At 47.3% G+C, this 26,483-nt stretch overlaps 1 protein-coding gene across 1 annotated transcript; it reads right to left on the bottom strand.

Annotated features, from left to right (window-relative positions):
* Positions 1 to 705: 705 nt before the first annotated feature.
* ATP6V1E1 (ATPase H+ transporting V1 subunit E1) lies at positions 706 to 20,233 on the bottom strand. Its single transcript, XM_024733166.1, has 9 exons — positions 20,082 to 20,233; positions 14,537 to 14,602; positions 12,697 to 12,806; positions 12,229 to 12,295; positions 6,158 to 6,247; positions 5,520 to 5,588; positions 4,289 to 4,383; positions 2,255 to 2,342; positions 706 to 1,272 (listed from the first exon to the last, which is right to left on the bottom strand). Exons 1-9 carry the CDS (start codon positions 20,112 to 20,114, stop codon positions 1,210 to 1,212), a joined length of 681 nt encoding a protein of 226 aa, XP_024588934.1. The 5' UTR covers positions 20,115 to 20,233; the 3' UTR covers positions 706 to 1,209.
* Between the last annotated feature and the right edge of the window lie 6,250 nt (positions 20,234 to 26,483).

Here is a 26,483-nt window from a genome sequence, read left to right as displayed (position 1 = left end):
CTGATGTCCTCACCTTAGGACAACCCTCAGCTCTAGGAAGGGCAGGGCCCAAGGGGCTGCCTTCCCTCCCCACAGCCCAATGCCAGGGTTCCGCTGCCAGCCCTGCCCCATGGGGCCCCCTTCCCCCCCGCAGGAACCCGGCCGCGGCCCTCATTGCCAGGGAGCTGCTCCGCACCCAGGGCCTGGTGGGGCTCTCCTGGGGGCTGGGAGCCGCCCTTCTCAGGTGAGGCCTCTCCCCAAGCTGGACACAGAAGGGCCCCAGGGAACAGGGAGAGGAACCCAAGGCCAGAGGGACGGCTCCCCAAGGGGCCTCTGTGCTCTTCTAGGATGTTCAAACTCAGGACGGCAGAACCGGGCAGGGCTGCAGGGTCGGGTCTGGGAGACTGGTCTAGGCCCTTCTGCGGGGACCGGGCCCACATGACTGTCTGTCAGGTGCTCTGGGGCCCGGGAGGAAGGGAACACCTGTGTGCGGACAGTCTTAAGGGGCTGGGAGGGCGCCTCTAGGTGAGGCTTTGGTAGAAAGGAGCAGATGCGCCTGAGGGACACAGAGAGGGTTCGTGGTTTCAACTGCTGACGGCTGTCAGCCCGCAAATGCTCCAGGGGTTTGGAAAACACTTCCTCTTTCCAGATGCCTGGGAACTTCACCCTCAAACCAAACCACAACCTGCAGGGAGCGCCTTGTGTAATAAATCAGTGACATCCACATACGTGTTATGTTTTAATAAATAAAGCATATTCACGGCTTCGATCTTAAATCACATTTACAGACATTTCTAGGCCCAAACAGGTTAACAAACAGTGAAGCTGCTGCTGTTGGAAGAAATGAGGCCCCACATGCACTTGAAGCCCAAAGAGTGGAGACCTGACCCCAGAGCCCACCACTCCGCCCCCCCGAGGCTGGACCCCAGGAGAGCAGGAGGCCTGGGGACACTCATGCACCCACCACCTGACCCCTCGCCTCTGTGCTGCAGAACAGCGGGAAGTTGTGTTACTTTGAGACACGCCAGAGGAAGGTTTCCTGATCGCACTAAGTGAGACTCTCGCCCGTTGGTCCCCACCAGCCGGGGTGTTAGCTACAGCAGGGCTTCCACTGACAGATGCAGGACAGGACAGGAGGACAGCAAAGAGGAAGCTACGCAGGCCATCTTGTCTCTTCAACTGTCAGAAACGTCCACGTCACGCAGTGGGTGGACGCCACCTCCCTCAGGCTTAGTCCAAAAACTTCCTGTTGGCATTTGCCCCAAACAAGGCTCCCCGCACTTCGGGCATCATCTGTGAAGAAAGAAGCTCCTGCGTGAGGTGGCGCCGTCCCCCGCGCCTCAACCCTGCCCCGAAGTCACGAAGCCCAGTAATTGGCCAAGCACCGCCCGAGTCCGACCAAGAGACTCAGCGATCGCAAACGTGGGCTTAAGGCCACTGCTTAAGGGGAAAGAGAACAAATGACGGGCACCGTGGCCGTCTAAGGCTTCCGTCCCACTCCAGTATGGGGAGAAGAGTCGACGTTCTGGAGCACCTACACTCGTTCTTTCAACGGGTGCTGAGCGCACACCGGGTGGAAAGCTGACAGCGCAGGTCTGTGCTGAGGGGCGCCGCAGCAACTGGAGAAGCCCAAGCACTCAACCTCAGGACGCAGCCGCCAGCCATGTGCGGCCAGTGCAACCGAGGCGGCAAACTGCGCCCCTTACCTAGCTTTAGTTAATTTAGCCACGCGTGGCTGGTGGGTAGCATGGCTCTGAGGTGTACGTAACCAGAAGACGATGGTGAAGGTCGGGGCAGCAGACCACACCCCTGGAAGAGGCCCTGCACTCGGGACAACTCAAGTTTTCTGGCTGCTTTCCTGCAAACCCGGAAACACCTGAAGAGCCTGGCGCCCTGTGGCAATTCCTTTAAGAGCAGTTGCTTGACTTTCCATCATTCCTGCTGCGGTCTGGGGTTCTGGGGCTTTGGGTCAGCATCTCCACATGCAGTAAAATAGGTACATTAAAATCCTAGACACAGGGCTTCCTTGGTGGCGCAGTGGTGGATAGTCCTAGACACACAAAGCCCTCGTTGTGACCCCAAGGCCACCCTCCTGTAAACATATCCTCCCAGCAAATGGCACTAAATGCCTGAATCCCCACTCCTTTTAAGAAAATGTCAAAAAACATAGAAAGAATCAACCAAGTCCAAATATGGCCAATTGACATGTTCTCCGCAGCACCTCCTCAAGGTAACGACAGGCCAACTAACTGATGAGACGTGTCCCCACACTCACCTGCTGGGCTATGAGGTCCAGCCGGCTTTCGAGGGTATTGGAGACCTTGATTTTGCGATCCCCGTTGTAGATCTCAACCCCGCCAGCTCTACAAAGAACACCGGAAACAACGTTCATAGATTTGAGGGAAACAGACACACGTTGTACAATTACCTTCTTCCCTTGGAGAATAGCTGTCTTGGTGTGTGGATGGTCTCAACACTCTTAGCAGCAATAAACATATGCAATAAGTTTGAAACTAATTCAGAAGCTTCTGAAGCTTCAAGGTAAAGAGGCTGATAATAACTCATTACCAAGTGACTATGTGCCAATCTGATTTTACGTTACTCTAACAACCAGCCCTCCCCAACTGGACGAAAAGGGGGAAGACTGCGTCCCAGTTTGCAAATCAATACATACAGTCCTCATCTGAATGCTTCTTAAAGGCCAGTGCTGCAGGGACCAGGGGTGCTGACAGGCAATCCTCCTCAGTGCCTGTGTCTCAGATAAAAGACTCCATCCCAGCAGGTGCCAAACCCAGTCCTCAGTGGTGCAAGGCCGATAGGTCACATCCTACTACAAGGAGCCTCAGGTATGAAATTCTTTTGCTACATTACAATTCAATTTTTTACAAAGTATTTCTTGAAATAAGCAGGCTCTGAGGCAAAGGCTGGGAAAAATTTTGCAAATTTTCTCTAGAAAATTTCAAAGGGCTCTGACGTGAATATTATTTTCTTACTCCACCCTCCTCTCCCATTTCCTCTTTGTTTCTCTGAACAGCCCCTGTCCCCACGCGGGCAGCAGGGGAAGGGGGGTGTCTGCTGTGCACCAGGCACTCCTGAACGCCAAGTCCAGGCCCTTCCGTGTCTCCTATTCCCCAGGGACCTATAAACCAGGAAACAGGCTTAAGAGGTGGATAAAAGGACCAATTTACTGAATAAAACTCCAGTTTAAATCTGCAGAGTCCTTCACCTGCAATTCTGAATCTCAAAGGCTCTGAAAACAGAACCACCTAATTCAAGTGGCTCCAGAGCCTGAACTGGGCTCCAGTCACCTGTCAGCAAACGGCTGGTGTCCCTGCGTAACTCCCCCTCGGGTGTGAGCGCTCCTGCTTCCATTCAAACACGTAGGGCATGTACGGGATTGCTTCTCTAAGCACCCGAACTCAAAGCACCAGGCACAGTGGTCCTGACTGGAACTGCCGAGTCCTGCATGGTCTCCACACGCGGACTACCCGCCAGCAGAGTCACTGTGGATCCTGAGCTCTGATGTCAGTGCTGCACAGACATGAGCCCACTTCAGCTCCCAAGAGTTCAGTGAGGCGGGTGCTGTTATCCCAGGTCAGAGATGAGGAAGACTAAGTAACTAGTCCAACCCTACCTGGCCAACACCTGGCAGAGTGGAGAAGCAGACCTCGCTCTGACAGTAATGCTCAATAATGCTTAGGCTCCCACAGGCCCTCAGCTTGGAAGCACCGTCACACACATACCCTATCTATCTCTGATCCTCAGTTTATGAAGCAAGCAAGACTGATCCCTTTGACAGATGATGGGATGTGGGCTTGAGGTCCTGCAGCGAGCAACAGGCCAATCGGGACTCAGAACTAGGTCTTGCAATCCTAAATTCATGTGTCCCAAGGCCTCCGCAATGCTGGCCCATGGGGTGGACCAGCGGGCAGGCGCACAGGGAAAATGCCCCGGGCTCTCCCCGGCCAGGAGCTCCTACCACCCCTCCTGACCACGCCAAGTCTCCCGGCACTCAGCAGAAGCACCATGGTTGCTGGCGTTCCACACCAAGGGATCTGCCAGCCAGACATGGCTACTTCCTTGTCAGAGGGAGCGATCACCTTTCTCACTACCTAGGACACACGTGGACCCACGTTCCAGTTCTGGGTACAGAATCCATGCTGCTTCTAGGCAAGCTGAGCCGTAAGAAGCTGGTTAACAAGGGGGAGACCAACAGGCGCCAGCACGAGGCACGCGTGGATGGCCACACCGCCGTCCTGCCCGGGGCGCCCAGAGCAGCTCAGGCGTTAAAAGCAGAAATGCTCCTTACATTTCCTCAGGCAGGAAGGCCTCCTGATCAATGTGGACATCAGCGTCTCTTTTGGTGGCGATTTTGTACACGGGCATTGCTTTTTGCACCGCAGCCTGGAAAAACACAAAAAAGAGAGGTTTTATCAGAAGCTGTGGAGCAGGTATCCATAAAACCAACAGTCTGTACCAACAAAGATATTCCTACGTATTTTTCAAGTAAAAGAACAGACATGTTGCTGGTGGGAATGTAAAACGGTACAGCCGCTGTGGCAGATGGTATCGTAGTCCCTCGAAAATCAAACACAGAATCACCTGAGGACCCAGCAAGTCTACCTCTGGATACTTATCCAAGTGAAGTACAAGCACAGACCCAAAAGATACTTGTACACCCGTGTTCACAGCAGCACTGCTCCCAATACTCAAAAGGTAGAGGCGACCCGGGCGTCTATTAACACGCAAACGAACAAATAAAGCTCGGTCTATAGATAGCGTTCAGCCTTAAAGAAACGAGTCCTGACACGCCACCACGTGAAGGAGCCCTGAACACATGACTGCCAAGTGAAATAAGCCCGCCACACGAGCAGATACTGTCTGAGCCCCAATGTATGTGTCAATCTGTTCAACTAGTAATCGTGTCAGAAAAAGACTAAAGTTCCTTCAAGAAAACATTCTCACGTGTCTCCTGGAGCCTACAGTGCTGTCCGAAGATGGGACTTCCACGCCACACTCAGTGCAGTGCAGCGTGAGGAACCCTCTTCCATCTGTCCTACACCTCCACTTCTCCCAGCTCACTGATTTTTAAAACCGCGGTAAAATGCACGTGAAATTCACCATCGTGATCAGTTTTAAGTGTACAGTCCTGTGGCTTTAAGTACGTTCATTGTTGTGCAACTGTCCCCACCATCCCTCTCCAGAACGTTCCACCTTCTCAAGCTGAAACTGTCTCCATTAAACACCGTCTCCACCTGCCCCTCCCCCCGCCTCTGTCTCTTTTATTTAGATGGTATTGCCTATCCTCTGCTCCAATCCAGTAGGTACTGTTTTCTCCAGAAAGGGAGGAGGGTACTAACTCAGATGGCAACTTGATTTGTTTAAGAAAATAAGTAAGAGGCTCAGGTACACTTAAGTTAGTATCTATAACATGTTAAGACTCTTCTAGTCTCCATAGTTGAGCTGTCATTTATTACAGCGTGCATTTCATCCCTAACATTTTGATCTTTAAAAAGAAAAAGGATTTCTTCAAGCTCTACCTTCACCAGAGGGAAATCCTGTTTCCTGCAACGAACGATCATTCGGGGCTCCAACAACTGGTACAAACCCTGTTAACGCACAATCAGATACAATTAGTAAAAACTGCAAACTATAAAATAAAACAGCAGTAAATAAAATGTCTTCATAACTCTTTCATCTAGTTTGGGAAAGCAGTCCTCTTGTTTAATTAAGTTCCCCCAAAGATGGCCTACATAGTATGAGAACATGGCAAGATCTTCATATCACAAACCAGATAAATATACCCAATGCTCTGGTGATGGGAACGAAATTCATACGGGAGTCTTACATCAACTAGGTTGAGGACAAGTATTGTACTTAACAGCTGAACAGCAAACAATTAAAATGTATACAGCCTGTGATCTGAACCTCAATATCTAAAGCAAGCATTTTAGTGGTAAAGTTAAATCGGGAAAGTTTACAGCTGGAGGTTACAAAGGACAAGTGAGACAACATCAGTCTCCCCCACCAGCCAGACACCACCGTCCTCCCACGCATCTCCCGACCAGACAAGGAGAAGAGCTAAAATGAGAACACAGGAGAAACAGCTGGCTTCTATCCCATTTGTCGACTCTGCAGGGACGTGGCTCTCAGTGGTGCATCCGACCTACAAACTTACCTGGAGGACCAGTCCATCCAGCAGCACTTGGTACCTGGTCGTATCTTTTACCACTTTGCTGAGCCTCTGTTTGGCTTCATTTAGTAGGTCCTACAAAGAGTGCAAAAAGAAAAAGTTATCTACACACCTGGGTAGTCAGCTTGGAACCCACGTGGGGCTGGCCCAGCCCGTGTCCAATCACTTCTCACTTTACGGCCGTGTTTTCTCTCCACACGCGCTCTCTGAGGGGTACGATAAAGGCAGATGCTGCCCGAAGGACACAGATGCGAGCGAGAGCGCTACCGCGGCTCCCAGGGGACTCGCGCTCAGGCAGAAGCGCCCAGGTTACCGATCACGACTGACCAACACAGAAAGAGCCACGTGACACAGCCGTGGAGAGCAAGCTACTGAGGCAGCTGGGCAAGATGCTTCCATTTTTTATTAGAAAAAGCAGCCTCTGCACAGAGAACAAAGTGTCATCAGTGTTTACCTGCGGGAGGCTGGACTATCAATGATTTCCGTTTTCTTTATGTTAGTTTGTATTTTCCAATGGTCTATAGTAAACGCTGGCTTCTATAACTAAAGCCGACATTGAAAGGGACTCCGGAGACAAATCTCACGTGGTTGAGAAGAGCGCGCTGGCATCTGCTCGTACGTGGTAAGCACGCACAGGCTTACTGGTAAAAGAGGACCGAGGTCATTTAAATGGCAGAGAGAGAGCCTCTCAATCCCACTGCTGGCCACCCAACGCCGCTGAGAACAGTTCGTCCTAGTAAATCTTCCACATACATGTCTCCCTTATTGAATATGATCTCTGGAATGATTTGGGGGATTTAAAGAGCGAGAACATACATGCTCGCTCAGAAACCAATCAGGATTTGAGGAGTGAGGGTGGAGAGAAGGAGGTGGCCCTGTATTTGGTTCTGAGAGTCTCCCTTGGACCCGCACCCAGCCCGGAACCACTCCCGAGCAGTTGAAGCCTTTAGAATCTAGGACGCTACGGCACAAAGATTTGAAGCATTTATGATATAAGACATCTGGATGAAAGAAACCTCAGCGCCTCCTCACCAAGAGACCCCTCAAGCACAGTCCTCTTTGTGCGGGAATTGACTGTCCACACTGGTCATGCCGGTAGGGGTGGACACGAACAGTACGGAGACAGGTTTACTCTAAAAGAGTGCGCATCAAGTGAAGCTGTAACGAGTGATGCCAGCCACTTGTGAAAATAACCCGCTGAGAAATCTGGAAAGGGACAAATGAGGACTCAACACCACCCAGAACTCCAATCAAGGGAGTAGGAACTTGGAATAAACTGAACTCCAGCCAAGAGAGCTGGAACCTAATCGACATAAACTGCATTGTCCCTTGTCTAAATCACTCCTGTCCACCTAAGAGACATGCCCCACAGGTCAGGAAGGTAACTTAAGTAATACCCCAGTGACACTCTTTGATTCGAAACTCAGCTTTCTGGCTGTAGTCTGACTCCCCATGGGGAGGGGTGTAGGTTACTGCCGTTCACGTGTCAGCCTACAGATCAGTATTTTGAGAGTCTAGAAGGGCATTTTCATTATCTGTCCACCTGAACCTAACTGCCTCTAGGATCCGGAAAATATTAGATTCTGCTCCTGGAAAGCAAGAAACTAAAACCCGATTATGACGACAACATCAAAATCATGTCTCCTTGCTCCTGCCCGGTGTGAAGAGTCAGGGCGCCTCCCGCAGAGACATTTCTGTTTCGTCTCTTAAATTGCAGCACCAGAAACCTCTACTTCAGGACCAGCAAATCAGAATTTCTAAAGGTCGGTCTGTTCTTTATCTCCCTTCAACAACACCTTACACAGTGTGAGGTTTAGGAAGTGACGGTAAAGAGCTGTTACTTACCCCAGGCCTGTCCTGTGTGAGGCACTGCACGGTCACTTTTCCTATGTGGACCAACTTAATTCTAAAGAAGCTTCACGTATATGCTTTCCCCATTTTACAAAAGGAAGGTTCAAAAGGGTTAAAAAATTCACCCACCGGAACTTCCCTGGTGGTCCAGTGATAATTAGCCTTCCAATGCAGGGGACACGGGTTCGATCCCTGGTCTGGGAACTGAGATCCCACATGCCGCAGGGCAGCTAAGCCCACGCTCTCTAGAGCCCATGCACCACAACTGGAGCGCCCACACGCTGCAACTAGAGAGCCCATGTGCTCCCCGGTCCGGGAGGACCCCACATGCCGCGGAGCGCCTGGGCCCGTGAGCCACGGCCGCTGAGCCTGCGCATCCGGAGCCTGTGCTCCGCAGCGGGAGAGGCCACAGCAGTGAGAGGCCCGCGTACCGCAAAAAAAAAAAGATCCAATGCAGCCAAATAAATAAATGAAGAAATACTAGGAAAAAAAAAATTCGCCCACCAAACAGCAGATAGTGGTGAAATAGAAACACACCTCACAGGGATTCCAAAGCATGGGCTCTTACACCTGGAGAGCCTCAGGGCAGGCAGGGGAAAAGGGTAGACAGCAGAGAAAAGTAACTAAAGGACTATAGGCAACCGTGCACTTCTGGTAGCAGAATAGCTTGCCTGTTTGCTTTTCATTTTCATCCTGGTTCTGCATTTCCTCCTTCCTTCTATCTTCTGTCAACATCCTTTTCTAGCCAACTGCTTGACAAATCCCCTTCCTTTCACAGTTTCTTATTCTACAGATAAAGCTGGAGAATTAAACGTTTTAAAAGAGCCAAATCCACAGAAACATGCACATGTAGCCCTGTCCCCCATCATCTCACAGCCGGTTTCCTCACCCTCCGTGCCGCTTCATTACTGGGGTTCACTAAACAGCAAATCACCTGATGGCAAGATGTTAGGCTGCAAAGGACTAAGGAAAGAAGCGCTTTAGAACAACTGAAATTATAGAAATGTTTATTTTAACAAAATTCTCATTATACATTAGCAAAACCAAAGCTCAGGCTGTGCTCTGAAACCGAGTTGCACGCTACAGAATAACTGGCATTGCCATCTACCAAAACACGGACAGTTCAACAAAATGAGAAAAAATAAAAGAAAAACAAGAAACCCCGACAGTTCACACGCCCGCTGCCTTCAGCCCCTCACCGCGTGCTCGCCTGTCCAGCTTTCACCGCCAGGCTTTGTCTCTACCAGCCCAACGACGCTGCTCTAGTACGAGTCAGAAGAAACCTCGATCCCCAACTCCAAAGACCACTGCGCTCTTCCCCCTTGGACTCGCCGCAGCATGAGACGCTGTATTCGATTACCATTTTGTTCTTCAAGTCTTCTGTCCCTTTGGCTTCTCCTTCACGACTTCTCCTCTAACACGACTGCTTCCCCCCATGTTCCTTAGCAGCTCTTTTTCCTGCCGTAAGCTGAAGGCTTCTCGGTTTGCTCCCCTGGCCCTGTAGTTCTACATCCACAAGCTTGCGAGCTCACCCATGCCACGCAGCTCCACATGGGACCTGTGTGCTCTCTGAGTGGAAGCCCCAGCCTCTCCTAAGTTCGCCTGGACTCCGAAGGCGATTCAAATGCCAAGATTCATCACCATTCCCCACCTGCTCCTCCCCCTGTATTTCGAACCCTCATCACCTATCCAAGTGCCTAGCGACCTGGTGAGAAAGCTTAGGTCTTTCTGGACGCCGCACAACCTGCAGTCACCGAGTCCCACAGACCACACCTTTCAGCATCTGTGGATGCCGTCGCTTCATGTCCTCTGCTGCCATGTGGTCTTGACCTGCAAGTCAAAGTTAAGCCATAACCTCATTTCCCCTCCCCAAGTCACCAGTTCTCTTTCTCCAAAACAAATCTAAGGCTAAAGCAGTATTTCTCAGTGTGGTTCTCAGACCTCCTGCAACAAGATTACTCTGGGCTGTTCATTCCTGATAAGAATACAGAAAATCTCTGGCAATGGGGCCAGGAGTCTGAGTTTTAACAAGGCCCTCCAGGTGATCTCTGTGCCTATTAGAGTTAAGAGAGCTGGTCAAAGGATTTGTCCCACACTCTTCAGCAGGCGTTCAAGGCTCTTCCAACTGAACCCTAGTGTCTCTCTCCAGCCTCAGTTCCTACACTCCCCGCTCTCCTGGACAATTCCACTTCCTGCCCGTGTTGTCAATTCCAGGCCTCTGTTTTTGTTTCAGGCTGCTCTCTCCGTCCCGTCTCCAAGGTAATGACATTCTTTACAGTCACACTCAAAAGGCTGCCGTATAGATACAGTCTCTGGTCTAGTCCCAGTTAGACAGCAGACTCCTACAGCACTGAGCACCAGTGCAGGACCAGTACAGGCAAACCCTGCAGTCCACACAGCTGACTGCCAAAGGAACCCAGCTAGTTATGAAATGAAAATATGAGAGTGAAAAGTAAAAGATCAAGTTAGTACCGAAAGCAGAGACATTTAGTTGCGACAATTTTAGAAGCAGATCAACTCTGGCTACTCTGGGCTCTACTAAGTGTTATGGGAGTTATGTTAGTGAGTCACCTCTGTGTGTCCTCACACTCAACCTCCTGGCAGACACTTCCATCTGAAGGCTTCCTGCCCCTCAAAGAATGTCCAACGTGATCTGGTGGTGGTTCTCAAAAGAGCCCGCCCTCCTGACTTCTATCATGTTAATGGAGCCACCACCCTCCTAGGCAGCCGGGCCTGAAACTCAGGGTTTGGCGTCAGCCTTAGAAGAGGAGGTGAGGGGCTTCCCTGGTGGCGCAGTGCTTGAGAATCCACCTGTCGATGCAGGGGACAGGGGTTCGAGCCCTGGTCCAGGAAGATCCCACATGCCGTGGAGCGGCTGGGCCCGTGCACCACAACTACTGAGCCTGCGCTCTAGAGCCCGCGAGCCACAACTACTGAGCCCGCGAGCCACAACTGCTGAGCCCTCGTGCCACAACTACTGAGCCCGCACGCCACAACTGCTGAAGCCCACGCGCCTAGAGCCAGTGCTCCACAACAAGAGAAGCCCCCGCTCGCCACAACTAGAGAAAGCCCGCGCGTAGCAACGAAGTCCCAACACAGCCAAAAATAAATTAATTTTTTTTTAAAAAAGAAGAGGAGGTGGAGGAGTCGGTAGCCAACGTCTGGGGCTTCCTCCTATAAAACATGTCACCACTGACACCCAACTCAGTCCTTGCTGCCACCATGCCAGGCTCACCTGACAAGAACCAATATCTTACAATATTAGTTTGTTTCTCTAGTCATCTAAGAAGATGGTATGTCTTCTGCTTAGTCAAGTATTATATTTTCAGTTTTATAGCTTTTCCATATAGTTCCTGTTCACCAACATTTACTCCTAATTGCTTACTGTTGGCATGCAGTAAAACTATCAATTTCTGTATATTCTCTTGGTAGCCAGTCACCTTTTTGAACTAATTACTAGTTCTTAGTTATTTTCAGATGTTGTATTTTTTTTAATATACAGTCGTATCTTCAAAAAAATAACTGTTTCTTCCTTCCCAATATTTATATAACTTGTCTCTCCGTTTTGTAAGAAATCTGGGGCCTCCACAATAACAATGAGTAACAGTGGAAACAGAGGCCTCCGCTTGGTTTCTCAATTTTTTTTTTTGGCCGCACCACACAGCTTGTAGGATCTCAGTTCCCCGACCAGGGATCGAACGTATGTTTCTGCCCTCTCCTTTGGGTGACAATACTCCCCACATGGTTTTCTGTCTAACCTCTTCTCTGTTAAATTTAGTCTACATCCTCATATCATGAACCCTATTTATGACAGGCCTCATAAAATAAAATGAAACCTTCAACAGCTTTCTACTGAAAGCAAGCAAAGCTCTTCACGTGCACTCATGGCCCCACAGTAACCCCATCCTACCTTTCTAGCCTTATTAGTCCCCATCGCCCTCAGATACTGTATGGTCCCCCCATCACGTGCTATATACCCAGGAGCTACATGCTCTGTTAGAGCAGCAGGTCCTTGAAGACTGGACACACATCTTATTCATTTCTGTATTTATTACAATACCTAGTGTAATGATTTGCTGACCAAATGTTTTCTCTCTCAAAATCATTCATCAGCTCCTTAATCTAACATTAACTAGTGAATTCTCTATAACAGACAAATGAATAAACATTTTATAATTCTATAACTAAAGGAGCTAATTACTCACTGTGATAAGGTCATCTCTCGCTCTGAGGACTTTGAGCCTCGCCTGATTCATCAAATTAGACATCTGACTGCAAAAGGCACAGAAAAGTAGTATCATTACAGCATAAAAAACAACCAACGTAGAGAAAGAAAGGTACAACCTCCTACATATGTGCAAACACTTCTCTTCGTACAGATCCCAAAGAGAACTCCCTGAAATACATGTAGCGGTTTTTATCCACTTCTTTTCAAAGATAAGGAAATATTTATTGAATGCTTATGAAGTGGCAAGACTTTCTTATCAGTTGTTTCAACTATATCTTTCAATAATCCTGTGAGCCTTCCGTTTTCCCAAATGAGGAAAGAGAAGTTAAGTAACTTGACCAAGGTTAGTTAATCAGTGAATGGTCCGTTTCAGACCGGAACCCGTAACTGCCTGGCTCCAAAGCACCTGCTTTACCCGCTCGTCCCGGTGATTTTCAAAGCTCACATTTTCTTCTGCTGCTCAATCTGCTTTTCTTTCTTCTCGTAGTATTCCATAATCTTCAGTCTTTGGGTCTGCACAAGACGACCTTTCTCAATGTTGAACTCTTCTTCTGCCTACCAAGGAATTTATTATTATTACTTCATTATACAGATTTTGACAGTTTTATTTTAAGCAGCTGATGACCAGGGTGGTTGCTTATATTCACCTTATTCTATGTCTAGTATCCACCAACAAAGTTTCAATGAACAGAATCAGAAGATTCTGTGTATGAAAAAAATTATGTATTTTAAATTTGATCCATCTGTTGAATAGAGGGCTAATGAAAAGGACACAGAATTTGGAGTCAGAAGATATGAGTTACTGTCTAAAAAATTTGGTCAAGTAATCTGTCTAAGTGTCCTCCCTTATAAAATAAGAAAATAAAAATAGTATTCTTTCCTTTGTAGGTCAAAATCTAACAGTCCTTTTAAAATTATAAACTACATAAATTTGAGTTATTAGTTTTATTAGTGTTAATTATTGAGCGGTCACTTTTTACAAAGGGTATCTTAGTATATCAGCCGTCTGTGATTTTCAGGCAGTAAGAAATTATGACTTTGGAAGCTAGCTAAAGTTACTGATTCAGATGTTGAATGCTTGGCACAGACCCTGGAACTTTCAAATTCTAAAATAAATGCCTAACAGCTTGTTTCTACACCTATCACATGAGATAAGACTAGTTTAAATAGAAATGCATTTACCAACTGAAATAGAAGTTCTGTATTTGTCCCAGAGAGAAATAAGGAAACTAGTCATACGAGAAACTGCAGTGCTCCTAAGGCCATCAAAACAATATTAAACAAGCAACAAGGACATACTGTACAGCACAGAGAAATACAGCCATTATTTTGTAATAACTTTAAATAGAGTATAATCTATAAAAATACTGACTCACTATGCCGTACACCTGAAATTAATATAATATTGTTAACCAACTATACTTCAATAAAAAATATATAAAACAATACCCTCTCAACTGTTTCACTTCAGTGACAGGCAAAATAAGTCTTTTCTTTCTTAGATGATAAATTACTCAAACAGTTCAAAAGTTTAGTTTTGGCCCTAGGATACCAGGCACACACAATTTTAAGGCTTTACCGTTAAGTAACAAATGTAACCACTGTAGAATAAAGTAAAAGGACAGTGAAAATAAAGTATTAGGTGATATATTCTGACCTGCCATGATTATACCTAGAGAAAAGAACAATTTTATATACTGTACAGAAACACTGTGCAACTCGAAATATCTGTAAAATTTCTAGATGCTGACTGCCGCCTTCGTGATGGACAGGGGCTTTCAGTTTATGCCTTACATACGCCAAACTGTGTATTTACCTTTTTTGCAGCAAGCACAAATAAAAAAGCAACGTAACAATGAAAAAATACTACATCCTCCCCTGACCAGCTATCAATTAGCCGCGGTTGCTCAATGTCTGAGTTTGGATTCCATGCGAAAATTAATCCATCCCTTACTTTTCTACTCCCTACCATAAAATTTCAGGACACTTATCAACAATCAGAATTTTGGGACTTCACTGGCGGTCCAGTGGTTAGGATTCCATGCTTCCACTGCAGGGGGACAGGCTCGATCCCTGGCCGGGGAACTAAGATCCCACGTGCCACGTGGCGCAGGCCAAAAAATTAAAGAATGTTTAGAAAGGAAAATTTACTTTTAACGTTAAAGAAATTCTTACTGGTCCTATGCAATGAACGCTCTGTTAATCAATTTTACCAAGTACTAATTAGCAAAGCAAGACAGCATGAAACTTTGATAACTTCTTACACCTAGGAAGTGGAATCTCACCTTTGCATCTATTTCTTCTGCTTTCTCATTGGCTTCTTGTTCAATAAAAGCCATCATGTGCTTAATCTATAAGGAGAAGGAAAAGGTTCCTTTAGAATATGACAAGAAAAAATATCTACGTTTTCTGATTCTTCCAACAGTCATTTATGGAATGCCTTTCTGTTCTCAGGTAACTTACAATCTGGAATTTACTCCAGCAAATGGACCCGATGCAATATTCAACAACACAGGTAAATAGGCCATTATCCTACTCTCAAGGAACTTGGAGGCTATGGGGAGGAAGGACTGAATACACGTCCTCCTCTACTTCCGGCCTCCTTCAGCCAGACCGTCCTTCCCCCTTCTCCATTTCTACTGGAGTGTACCAGACAGCCTCCTACTCTCAAGGCACTCCAGCCTGACTCCCCTCCCCGCAACCCAGTGAAATCACTTGTAAGATGACGGCCATCTCCTCGCGCTTATCTTACTGCATCTGCAGCGTCTCCTGGTACACTGACCACCACCCTTCTTGAGCATGTGCTTCCCTTTGCTCCCGCCACTTCCTTGCTCTCCTCCTCAGCCTCCTCTGAGGCCATACACTTCTTCCTCCGCCTCCCAGACAGCTCCTTCAGGAGACCCTACCCACGGCAACTGAAATCCCACACGCTCCGTAAAGAACACTGACGGCTCTGCTCCCACGTCCCCCTTGACCTCTGCCTTGATGACCAGCACCAACACCAAGTAGTCCCCTCCCTTATCTCAGGCCCCAGGTCCAATCACCATGTCCTACGAGCTCTCTCTTCTAACACCTGTTTAATCTGTCCATCTCTCTCCACTTTCACAGGCACAGTCTCATCTTTGCTATCATCATCTCCTGGCGGAATTACTGCAACAGCGTCCATATCTTCTCCGGGCCCTCAGTCTTGTTCCCTTGCTAACCAGCTCTACCTGGCAACCAGGAAGATCCTTTACAAACGTCCCTCTCATCACGTACCACACCCCCCTTAGGATAAAGTGCAGAGATTTTAGAAGGTCTGCCATGTGGTCACTGCTCATCTCTCCAGCATCACATGAAATGTAACCTCCACCACTGGCCACTCCTCAGACTCCTAGTTCCTGTCATCCTACATTTTTTAAAGTTAATTAATTTTATTTTTGGCTGCGTTGGGTCTTCGTTGCTGTGTGCGGGCTTTCTCTAGTTGTGGCGAGCAGGGGCTACTCTTCGTTGCAGTGTACGGGCTTCTCATTGTGGTGGCTCCTCTTGCTGCGGAGCACGGGCTCTAGGCGTGCAGGCTTCAGTAGTTGTGGCATGCGGGCTCAGTAGTTGTGGCTCACAGGCTCCAGAGCGCAGGCTCAGTAGTTGTGGCGCACGGGCTTAGTTGCTCTGTGGCATGTGGGATCTTCCCGGACCAGGGCTCAAACCCGTGTCCCCTGCGCTGGCAGGCGGATTCTTAACCATTGTGCCACCAGGGAGGTCCCCATGCTACTCTCATTTCAGGTTTTCAGTTCCTTGAGCTCGCCATTCTTTCCACTTTGGAGATTTCAAACATGCTGTTCCTTCCACTTGGAACACTCCCCCACCCCCAGCCCAGCTATCTTCTCGAGCCTCAGCTCGCTTAACTGTCACCTCCTTTGGAAAATCTCCTGAACCTCTCACTTATCTGCACCCAGGACACTCTGCACTTCTCCGCCTAAACACACAGTCCTAATTGCCTGCTTGCCTGTGCCTCTCCTCAACTAAACTATAAGGCTAGGAACTTGCTAAAGGGTTTTAGATCTCTGGCTACAATTGGAGACTGAAGTCCCCAAAGTCTTCTGAATGGGGCTTGGGGTGACTGATCTAATTTATACTCATAAACAGAGTACTGTCTCTAGTGGCAGATGTAAAATATACCCAAATGAATATACAAGCAACAGAGCTAATCAAACTCACTGGTAGTTTCATTTCATAGGGGCTCTACCTGAAAGGAATAGTGAATTAAAAAGGAAAAAAAGCAGCTTAAAAAAATTTAATGTAGAGCCTCTAGGTTATTAACTCATTTCACGTATTAATTGTCCCGCGTAAAGGTAAACACCACCGTAAACCCAGGACACGGGGTTAAGGGTTTACTTCCCCCACAGTAGGTGCTCAATAAACATTTGTGAGTGAGTGAGAATCTGTTGGGAGTTTCAAGCCTTCTGAGGTACCCCAACTACTTTTTAGAGTCTGTACAAAAGTGAGTTAAGATTTGTTTCACAAGAATGTGAATATACTTAACACTACTAAATCATTCACTTAAAAGTGGTTAAAAAGGCCCAGAGAAAACCGTCATTCAAAAAGACACGTGCACCCCAGTGTTCACTGCAGCACTGTTTACAATAGCCAGGGTGTGGAAGCAACCTAAGTGTCCATCGACAGACGAATGGGTAAAGATACAATGGAATAAAAAGGAACAAGATTGGGCCATCTGTAGAGACATGGATGGACCTAGAGTCTGTCATACAGAGTGAAGTAAGTCAGAAAGAGAAAAACAAATATCGCGTATTAACGCGTATGTGTGGAATCTAGAAAGACAGTACAGATGAACCCATTTGCAGGGCAGGAATAGAAACGGAGATGTAGAGAATGGACATGTGAACACAGCGAGGGAAGGGGGGGTGGGATGAATTGGGAGATTAGGTTTGACATACATACCCCACCACGTGTAAGACATAGCTAGTGGGGACCTGCTATATAGCGCAGGGAGCTCAGCTTGGTGCTCTGTGGTGACCTAGATGGGGGTGGGTGGGAGGGAGGTCCAAGAGGGAGGGGATACGGGCATACGTGTAGCTGATCCACTTCGTTGTGCAGCAGAAACTAACACAACGTTGTAGGGCAACTATACTCCAAAAAATGGTCAAAAAGGTAAACTTCACGTAATGTGTTTTACACAATTAAAAAGAGTGAGTTAAGAATACAACCTAGGGACTTCCCTGGTGGCGCAGTGGTTAAGAATCTGCTTGCCTGCCGACGCGGGGGACGTGGTTTCGAGCCCATGATCCCACGTGCCGCGGAGCAACTAAGCCTGTGCACCACAACTACTGAGCCTGCGCTCTAGAGCCCACGAGCCACACCACTGAAGCCTGTGTGCCTAGAGCCCGTGCTCTGCAACGAGAAGCCGCTGCAATGAGAAGCCCACGCACTGCAACGAACAGTAGCCTCCGCTCGCCGCAACTAGAAAAAAGCCCGCGTGCAGCAATGAAGACCCAACGCAGCCAAAACATAAATATATTTTTTTTAAAAAAGGGAAAATACAGAGCAGGTGCTTTAAAAGAAAAAAAAAGAATACAACCTCATGGCATCAAAGTCTTGAGGAAAATACACAGCACGGTTTTAGAAGGGAAGACTTATTTTTTGTCAAAATTCTTAGGAGCTCTCTACCAGTGAGGAGCCAAAATAATGTCGACAATCAGAGCCCGTTTTATAGGTAATACAATACTTATAAGATCTCAAGCCTTGAAAAATTGGGGTGCCTAACCCAAATCTACACTGTTAAGAAAAACCACAGTGAACTTGCTAAATGGATCAACCTCCACACATCTGTGCCTGTGTGTGTGTTTCTGTTTGTGCTGTGGAATGGAGTCGTCACAAGCTCAGATCAAACTCACACTGCACTGTCTGGAGCTTTAAAAGGAGTTTAAAGACAGTGATCAACTCAGGTGCTTACAGACGCTACAAGACACTGGCCTCTAGAGGGGAACCCTCATTCAAACCTGCATTACCTGCCTCTATCTCTCGGCCGGACCCTCTGCAACCAGATCTGACGAGATCAGCACAGCCTAGAGCAAAACACGCTCACTGTAGCCCAGGTCACAGAAACCCGTTTACAGTCAACAAGAACACACTCTGCCTTTAGGAGTTCCAACGAGAGAAAAGTCAACCCCTTCAGGACATTTAACTCCACCCTTAAGGCAGAAAAATCTGCCCTTAAAATATACTTTTCTTCTTCCTGCTAAAGCTACTGGGTTCTACACTTCTGGAGTCAAGACTCTTTTGAAAGTTTCATGAAATAAATAACCATACTCCTCAGACAGAAAAAGCAACATACACAAATACTTTAATACAGTGGGGAAGAAATCAGGAAGCCCAGGATTTCTTTTTCTTTTTACATTTAAGTATTAGTATTTTATTTCCAGCACTCAAATTCATCCTTAAGAAGATTTAGTAGATTCTAGGGGGCTCTTTTTAAATACATTACCTACTTGTGACGGAAAAACCAACAAGAAGCAGCACTCCATTTTCGATGTATGTACACAATATATCTCCTACAGGAGACTGTTTGGCTTAGCACTGTTGGCAGCTCCAATGCAATCTCACAGAGCATCCTAGGGTTTCACTGACCCACACCTAATGGTGCCTGAAAAACATCTATGTCTCCCCCTCGTCTCAGAATCCATGAAAGTCTGCAGATTCTCCCAGCTCTAAAAGCAGTGATGTTTACAGAAATCAGCACTTTGCTTTACTGAAGCAGACATCTTGACAGCAAAGAGAGTAACAAGATTTGACTTGACCCAAATCGCATGAAGACTAAAGACAGTTTCACCATTCGGCTTTGCAATGTAGTTTCCAGAAATCAACTGTGATGAAAAGCAGGAAATAACTATATTAAGATTTTACTAACTCCAAAAGAGCAGGAAGTTGAAGGAAACCCAGATTTCTAGACGTCTACTCGGTGCTCGATACTCAGGCCTGGTCACTGCCGGGAATACGGGGAAAACAGGCACCGCCCTGATGGGGACCGCGCGTAGTGTGGAGGAGTACAGACGATACATTTCCTCGTTCTTACTATTTTACAGAAAGAAAACGTGGTTCTGGCCTAGTTTCACTGCTTTACCTTTGCCGTGTATTCTAACTGGGGAAGCCCTAGTTTTCAATACATCACAACAAGGCGGAAAACGAAGAAGAGGAGGACGAGAGCTGGTACTAGGGGTGTGACCGCTGGACTACGTGGAGCGCACTGCGTCCTTTTTCCTACAGTAAAGCTCAGACGCAGCGCTGATTAATGTTCAAAACCCGCGCTGTTCTGTAAGCATACGGTAAGATTTCCTACAGTGCCGCACAGACGCTCTTTTTGTTACCCTCCGTGATCAGCCTAAGATCCCCTAAAAGGAAGAACCACCACGCTTCCGAGAGCATATCACCTCACGAATAAAGTGCAGAATCGTTTTAAAGGAACTGGAAACATCCAAGGAAAAAACACCGTACTGCTCATCTAAGAAGGCTCACAAGGCACTGAGTGAGCGTTAGTCAGGGTTTTCCGAGAACTTCTGCCAGAAAGAGACAAGTTCTCTAAACTGCGGCCTGAGTGCCCTTCCCCGAAGTCCGGGCCTGGGCGGTCAACGCCCGCCGCCCGCGAACTCCAAAGCGCCGAGCAACGCCGCGACCCCAGGCCGGCCGCTCGCCCGCCAAGCCCGACGCGGCCTCGAACCGCACAGCCCCGAGGCGGGGTCCCGGGGACGGGGAGATCTGGCCAACGAGGCCGCCGCGGAGCTCCCCCAGGCCCGGGGCGGCATCCGCCCACCTCTCGGGGTCCAGCCCGGCGCTCACCTGCTTCTGCACGTCGGCATCGCTGAGGGCCATGGTGCAAGCGACGGGAGGCAGCGGGTGACCGGCCGAAGCTCAGAACCGACGCGGGCAGCGGGCGAACGGGAGACGAGAGCCAGACGCGCTTCCGACCTCTTCTGTTTTGTGAGCGCAGCTTCCGGTTCCTGCGCAGGTCGCCGGGCAACCCAGCCAGTGGGGAGAGAGCGGCCCGGAAGTCACGCCCCTCCACACGCCCCGCCTCGCCTCCTGTCGCTCACTCGTGACGTCTCGTGACCTCTCCCGGTCTTTTCCCCAGCAGCCCGCTCCGAGGCGCGAGGGAAGGTCTGTTGTCGTGCCCTTGACTTTAACTGAGATTTGTAGCCCTTGCGTTTTTTAAAAAAGTTTACCTTTGCCAACCAGAATTTGTCTTACTTTCCTGGCCCTAATGGAAGCAAATGCGTCAATATTTTACTTATTAACAGGTTTTATTTTTAGAGCAGCTTTACATTTACGGAGAATTGAGCTCAGGTTCCCATATTGTTAGCCTCCTCCCTTTCTGGGGTACATTTGTTATATTTCATTAACCGAGGCTAATGTGTTGACAAAAGCCCACAGTTTAACCAGTTTCCTTAGTTTCCCTCTGTTGCGGAAATTCGGCCTCTGTACACCAGTGCCGTATTATATCTTGGAGACGGAGTTTTGGGTGAAGTAGAAAACAATAGTTTTATTGCTTTGCCAGGCACAGGGGGCCACGGCAGGCTAATGCCCTCAAAACAGTGTGTCCCACCTGGAGGGGGTGGTGAGGAGTCGTCCAGTGTTCCAGGAACGGGGCATGATTAGCTCGTGGAGCTGCTTCTGATTGGTTGCTGGTGAGGTAATCGGGAATCAGCATCATCAGCCTTCTAGTTCCAACCGGTCTGAGGCCTGGGCAGCGAGCAGCTAACCTCTCCCACCTGGTGGGGGCTTCAGTGTCTGCAGAACAGCTGGAAGGACCCGGCTGAGAACATTAACTGTATAGCCCTGAGGGAGAGCTAAAAGTCCTTGACTGTAATGGCTAACGTATTATTATTTTGGCTTGCTTGACTGTTTGCCTTTCTGCATTTTCCCACTTGTCTGATTAATTGTACTCCTTGACTGAAGTTTTTCTGCAGACAAAGGGCAGGCGGAAGACATGGGTGAGGGTCTATTCTGGGAAGGCCTCACAGGGTCCTGCTCGGTGACACCCCTGATGCCCTTTTCCTGTTCCAGGACCCCATCCCGGTTACCACCTTTCATTTAGTTGACGTGTCTCGTAAGTTCTTCTTGGGGGTGACGGTTGCTCAAACTTCCCTCTTTGTTGACCTTGACAGTTAGGGGGATACTGTTAGGTATATTATAGATGCGCCTCTGGGGATCTTCACGTAATTGGTCAGGGGTTGTGGGTTTTGGGGAGGAAGAGCACAGAGAGAAAGTGCCATTTTCATCACATCACATCACGGGTTCATGCTGTCAGCCTGGTTTTTGACTGTTGCTGTTGACCGTGATCACTTGGCTGAAGCAGTGCTTGTCAGGTTTCTCCACTGTAAAGTTACTCTTTTTTTCCCCTTTCCATACTTTACTCTTTGGAAAGGTGTACTATGTGCAGCCCGCACTTAAGGAGTGAGGAGTTACGCTCCACGTTCTTTAGGGTGGACTACCTACAGAATTTATTTGTAATTCTGAATGAGCATGTGAATTTTTCAACATCATTACCAGGATCCACTTACAGAAAATTATTCAGAAAATTAAGGGAGAAATTCGAGCCCACGTTTTATAAAGACAAAATACTTTGAAAACTTATTTTTAGGATAGATTCCTAATAATAGAATTATGGGCCAAAGGGTACACACATTTTTATTACTAGCTTTTTATTTTGAAGAAATTTCAAATATAAGTTGTAAGAATAGTGCGATAAACTCCCATCACCTAGATTCACCATTAATATTTTGCTATATCTGCTTTCTTTCATATGTATATATGCATATATATGTGTATATATATATATAAAATTGCATGAGTCAATAAATAGTTCATTGTGTGTTTCATAAGACTAAGGGTGTATATCAGTCAAATTCAGGAAATTTAGTAAGTCCATATTCAAATTTTGCCATATGTTCCATTAGTATTCCTTGTAGCAATATTTTTTTTTCTGATCCAGGATCCAATCCAACGTCACCTATTGTATTAATTACCTTGTCTTTTTAGTCTCCTTCAATACAGAATAGTTCCTCAGACTTTGTCTTTCCCGATACCGACGTTTCTAAAGAGTACTAGTTATTTGAAATGGCCAGTTGTAGAAAGTCCCTCAATTGGGTTTCATCTGATAGTTTCCTCATCATTACATTCAGGTGCTGCATTACAGAAGTACATGTGTGACATCGTGTCCTCAGTGCACTGCATGTCCTTTTAATGGGAATGGCACACCCATTTTTAAGGCTCTTAATACAAATGCCAAATTATTGTCCAGCTGTGCTAGTGGACGCTGTAGCGTATGACAAGTTGGTACACGTATTTGAGGAAAGTGGTGGTGTTGGATAAGGGAAGGGTTCAGCCACAAAACAGTAAACCTAACAGGGCGACAGAAATCTATGCATTTGATCGCAATTTGATTGGTAGTCTAATCACCTGAACCAGATGGTAGGCTTGTGTCTCTCATCTAACTAGTTTTTCCACTAATTTCATTCTTCATCATCCCAGAAGACAGGCATATGCATGCCTCTAGCAAGCTAGGTCAGGATGAGGTGGTATTCACTCGTTTGGATTACAATCCTTCCTCCCGTTTATTTATTTTTGCCTGCACCGTACAGCATGCAGAATTTCCCCGACCAGGGATCAGACCCATGCCCCCTGCAGTGGAAGCGTGGACTCTTAACCACTGGACTGACAGGGAAGTCCTCCTTTTGTTTATTTTTACAATGTTCTGCAAATATCTGAGGCTGAAGACTGGGAGCCTCAATCTAATACATGTCTAATCACTTATGAAAACAATGTCTGGAAGAGATGTGATACTATCCAGATCAATGTGCTTTTGCTTCTTTGGAAAACAGTGCTGATTTTTGATTTATCATTATTTTCAGACATTAAAAAATACAGCAAAGTACAAAGAATTCAAAGGTCTATGTACCATGTACCACCACCCAGAGTTGACAAGGAACATTTGTCACATCTGCCTTAGGACTTCATTTTTAAAATAAGAGTGTTACAGGCACACTTAACATTGCCTTTTGTGCTGCTTCCCTCCCCGCATGCCAGCGCTCTTACTTTCTGCAGTATTCTGCTGACTCACCGAGGAACAGGCCAGGTGCTGTCTGGTAAGAACGTGGTAAGCTTCAGAGTGAAGCACAACTGCAAAAGTTATAATGAGCCCATGCAAAGATTAACTAGTTAGTAGTTTTCCAAATCCAATTTCCTCCTATACTAGCTTAGGTCTTGTGAAGAAGTTTTACTAAAACAGCTTTTCAGACAAATTCCAAAAATCCCACTCCCAGATAAGCCTATTGACTATGGCTTCACCAAAACTGCCGACCTAAATTCCTTTCAGGTTAGTCACTTAAGAGAAGGTTTGCGTGCTCCTCGATTTACCTGCTCCCAAGCTAAGGCCCCAGTCTGTGGTTTATTTGGAAACTGAGTCACTAGATAAGGCTTCAGTTTGTCTGCTGGGGAGTGCAGAAACTGGAGGTAGATGAAAATCATGTCTTTGAGTGTTGAGGAATTAATTTTTAAAAGAAAAGACAAATGGTGGCAGAAAGCAGTGGAAGTCTAACTTACGTGCTTTGCACTTTTTAGCCTTTTCCAACCAGTTTTCCGCACAGCAGAAAGTAATTTAAAACCTAGCTGGTCTCTAATCACTCCCTAATTTGTAACCCCTGGTGGCTCCTGTGTGCTCAGGAGGAGCTGGCCCTGCCCATTGACCTCATCACTCCTCCCTTTCTCACCAGCTCCAAGCTTTACTGGTTTGTTCTCGAGCTTTTTGCCTGAGATCTTTTCCTGCACTTGCCCCTTGGGTTGTTCTTCAGTCTTTAGGTCTCAACTTAAAATATCCCCTCCTTGGAGAGAGGTTTGCATCAACACCCTGTCACCTTAATCGTCTACTCTTGTCCCTTGTTTGTTTACTTCAGGACATGCCACAATTTTAAACTACTTTGTTTTTTTTCGTTTCATTTCTATGTTCTTATCTGGTTTTCCAACGAAAATGTCAGCTTCACAACAGGGACGTCATGGTTTTTGCCGGCATCCAGCATACTGCCCGGTACATACATAGTAGGCATTCAATAACTGATGAATGAGAATGAGTGGAATCTAGAGTTTAGATTTTATTATCACATTAGGCTGCAGTCTAGGTCTCTGTGTCACTCATAAGATCCGTCAGAAAAAAAAAAAAAAAACCCAAAACCCACCAACTGCTTGTGATTAAGTTTTGTAAAAGCATTATATATTTTACACCATTTGCTGAAGAGACTATCTCTTTCCTCATTGAATTGTCTCTGTTGAAAATCAGTGGACCATTCTGAACTTTCTATTCTGTTCCATTGGCCCATATGCTATCCTTGTGGTATTTATTCAAAAAATTAAAAAAGGGGGAAAAAGCAAACCCTAAAACTGAAAGCAATCTGAAATTTACTTGACCATATATCAAATTGGCAACCTAACTACACAGAATTATTCCGTATGACTTTGTTTTTGGAATTTACATACAATGAACTGCATAGACCTACAAAGTACAATTAGATGAGTTCCGACACCTGTGTGATCACCACAATAGACTAATTCCATCACCCTAGAGAGAAAGCTCTTTTCTAGTCAATCCCACATTCCCAGTCGACAGTGCTGATTTCTATAACCATTGATTAATTTTGCCTGTTCCTGAAATTCATATAAACCACACAGTAGGTACATTTTTATGTCTGGCTTCTTTGACTCAACGCTTTTGAGATTAATCTATATGGTCACATGTAACAACGGTCAGCTTCTCTTTTATTGCTAATTTCCGTTGTATAATTCAAAAAGTCAACTTTTAAAAAATTAAGACTAGAAGACTGTTAAAAGATTTAACAACCAAATGCAATGCATGATCCTGGTTTAAATCAAAAACTATATGGAATCTAAAAAAAAAAAAGGTTCTGATGAACCCAGGGGCAGGACGGGAACAAAGACGCAGACGTAGAGAATGGACTTGAGGACACGGGGAGGGGGAAGGGTAAGCTGGGACGACGTGAGAGAGTAACATTGACATATATACACTACCAAATGTAAAACAGATAGCTAGTGGGAAGCAGCTTCACAGCACTGGGAGATCAGCTAGGTGCTTTGTGACCCCCTAGAGGGGAGGGATAGGGAGGGTGGGAGGGGGGAGACAAGAGGGAGGGGACATGGGGATATATGTATACGTATAGCTGATTCACTTTGTTATACAGCAGAAACTAACACACCATTGTGAAGCAATTATACTCCAATAAAGATGTTAAAAAAAACTATAAGAGCCATTACTTGGAGAATCGGGGGGATTTAATATGGCCTGGTTAATAGGTACTATTAGGGAACTATTGATAGTTTTCTTAGCTAAGTCTCTTCTTGGCAAATCTGTCCGATTTCACTATGAACAGCACCACCCGAGTTCTCAGTCACTCGGGCCCAAAGCCTCGGAGCTCCAACCTTCTTTCGGCTTCCGCCACCCACCCTCATTATCAGTTCAGGTTTTTATCACTTCTTTTTTCACGGCTGTATTGAGATATTCACCTTTTTGAAGTGTACAACGGAGTATAATTAAATGGCTTCAAGTGAGTGTATTCACAAAGCTGCGCAACCACCAGCACAGTCACCCGGAGAACATCTTCGTCACCCCAGAAAGAACCCTTGACCCCCACTAGCAGGCACTGCCCATCGGCCTTTTGTCCTCAGGCAGCCTTCCGCTCCTCCGCCCGGCCATGTCAGGCGCCCGGACACAGTGGCTCCCCCAGGGCACGGTGGAGACGCCGCCCCGCCTCCCAGTGGCAGCTGCAGATGCGTTCCTTCCTCGCTGCGCTACGGCGCCCCCGCCCGCTCCGTACCCTCAAGGCCCAGCCCCCCACCCGGCGCTGCGGCGCCGCAGCTCCTGGGACGCCACGCTCGGTTAAGCCGGCTCGCCTGCAGCTCCTCCAGCGAGCGTCGCCAGCCTCCGCACCCACGACAGTGGGCCCGTCCGAGTCCGCCTCTTTCCCAGCGGTCCATGGCCGCCGCCGCCCGGAACCATAGAGCTGCTCCCCATAGAGGAGAGCAGGCCGGGAGAGAGCGGCTCTTCCGGCTCACACCTGCGCAAAGAGGCCTCCGGGACTCCGTGGTCCGGGCTTCCTCTTGGGAAGGCGGATCCGCCCTGGCGGCGCGCCCGGCTCCCCGCCCTGACGCCGGCGCTGACGGAAGCACGCCGGGTGA

The sequence above is a fragment of the Neophocaena asiaeorientalis genome, unplaced genomic scaffold (genome assembly GCF_003031525.2).
Source record: "Neophocaena asiaeorientalis asiaeorientalis breed wild unplaced genomic scaffold, Neophocaena_asiaeorientalis_V1.1 scaffold150, whole genome shotgun sequence".
Classification (NCBI taxonomy): Eukaryota; Metazoa; Chordata; class Mammalia; order Artiodactyla; family Phocoenidae; genus Neophocaena; species Neophocaena asiaeorientalis.
Note: the sequence above shows the minus strand (reverse complement) of the source record. Positions and strands in the feature narration are given on the sequence as shown.

Coding starts and splice junctions, on each gene's coding strand:
- ATP6V1E1 (XM_024733166.1), bottom strand. CDS start 20,114: ATGGCCCTCAGCGATGCCGACGTGCAGAAGCAG. Junction 14,603..20,081: donor ATGCCGACGTGCAGAAGCAG/GTGAGCGCCGGG, acceptor TTCTCCTTATAG/ATTAAGCACATGATGGCTTT. Junction 1,273..2,254: donor TGGACCTCATAGCCCAGCAG/GTGAGTGTGGGG, acceptor CTTTCTTCACAG/ATGATGCCCGAAGTGCGGGG.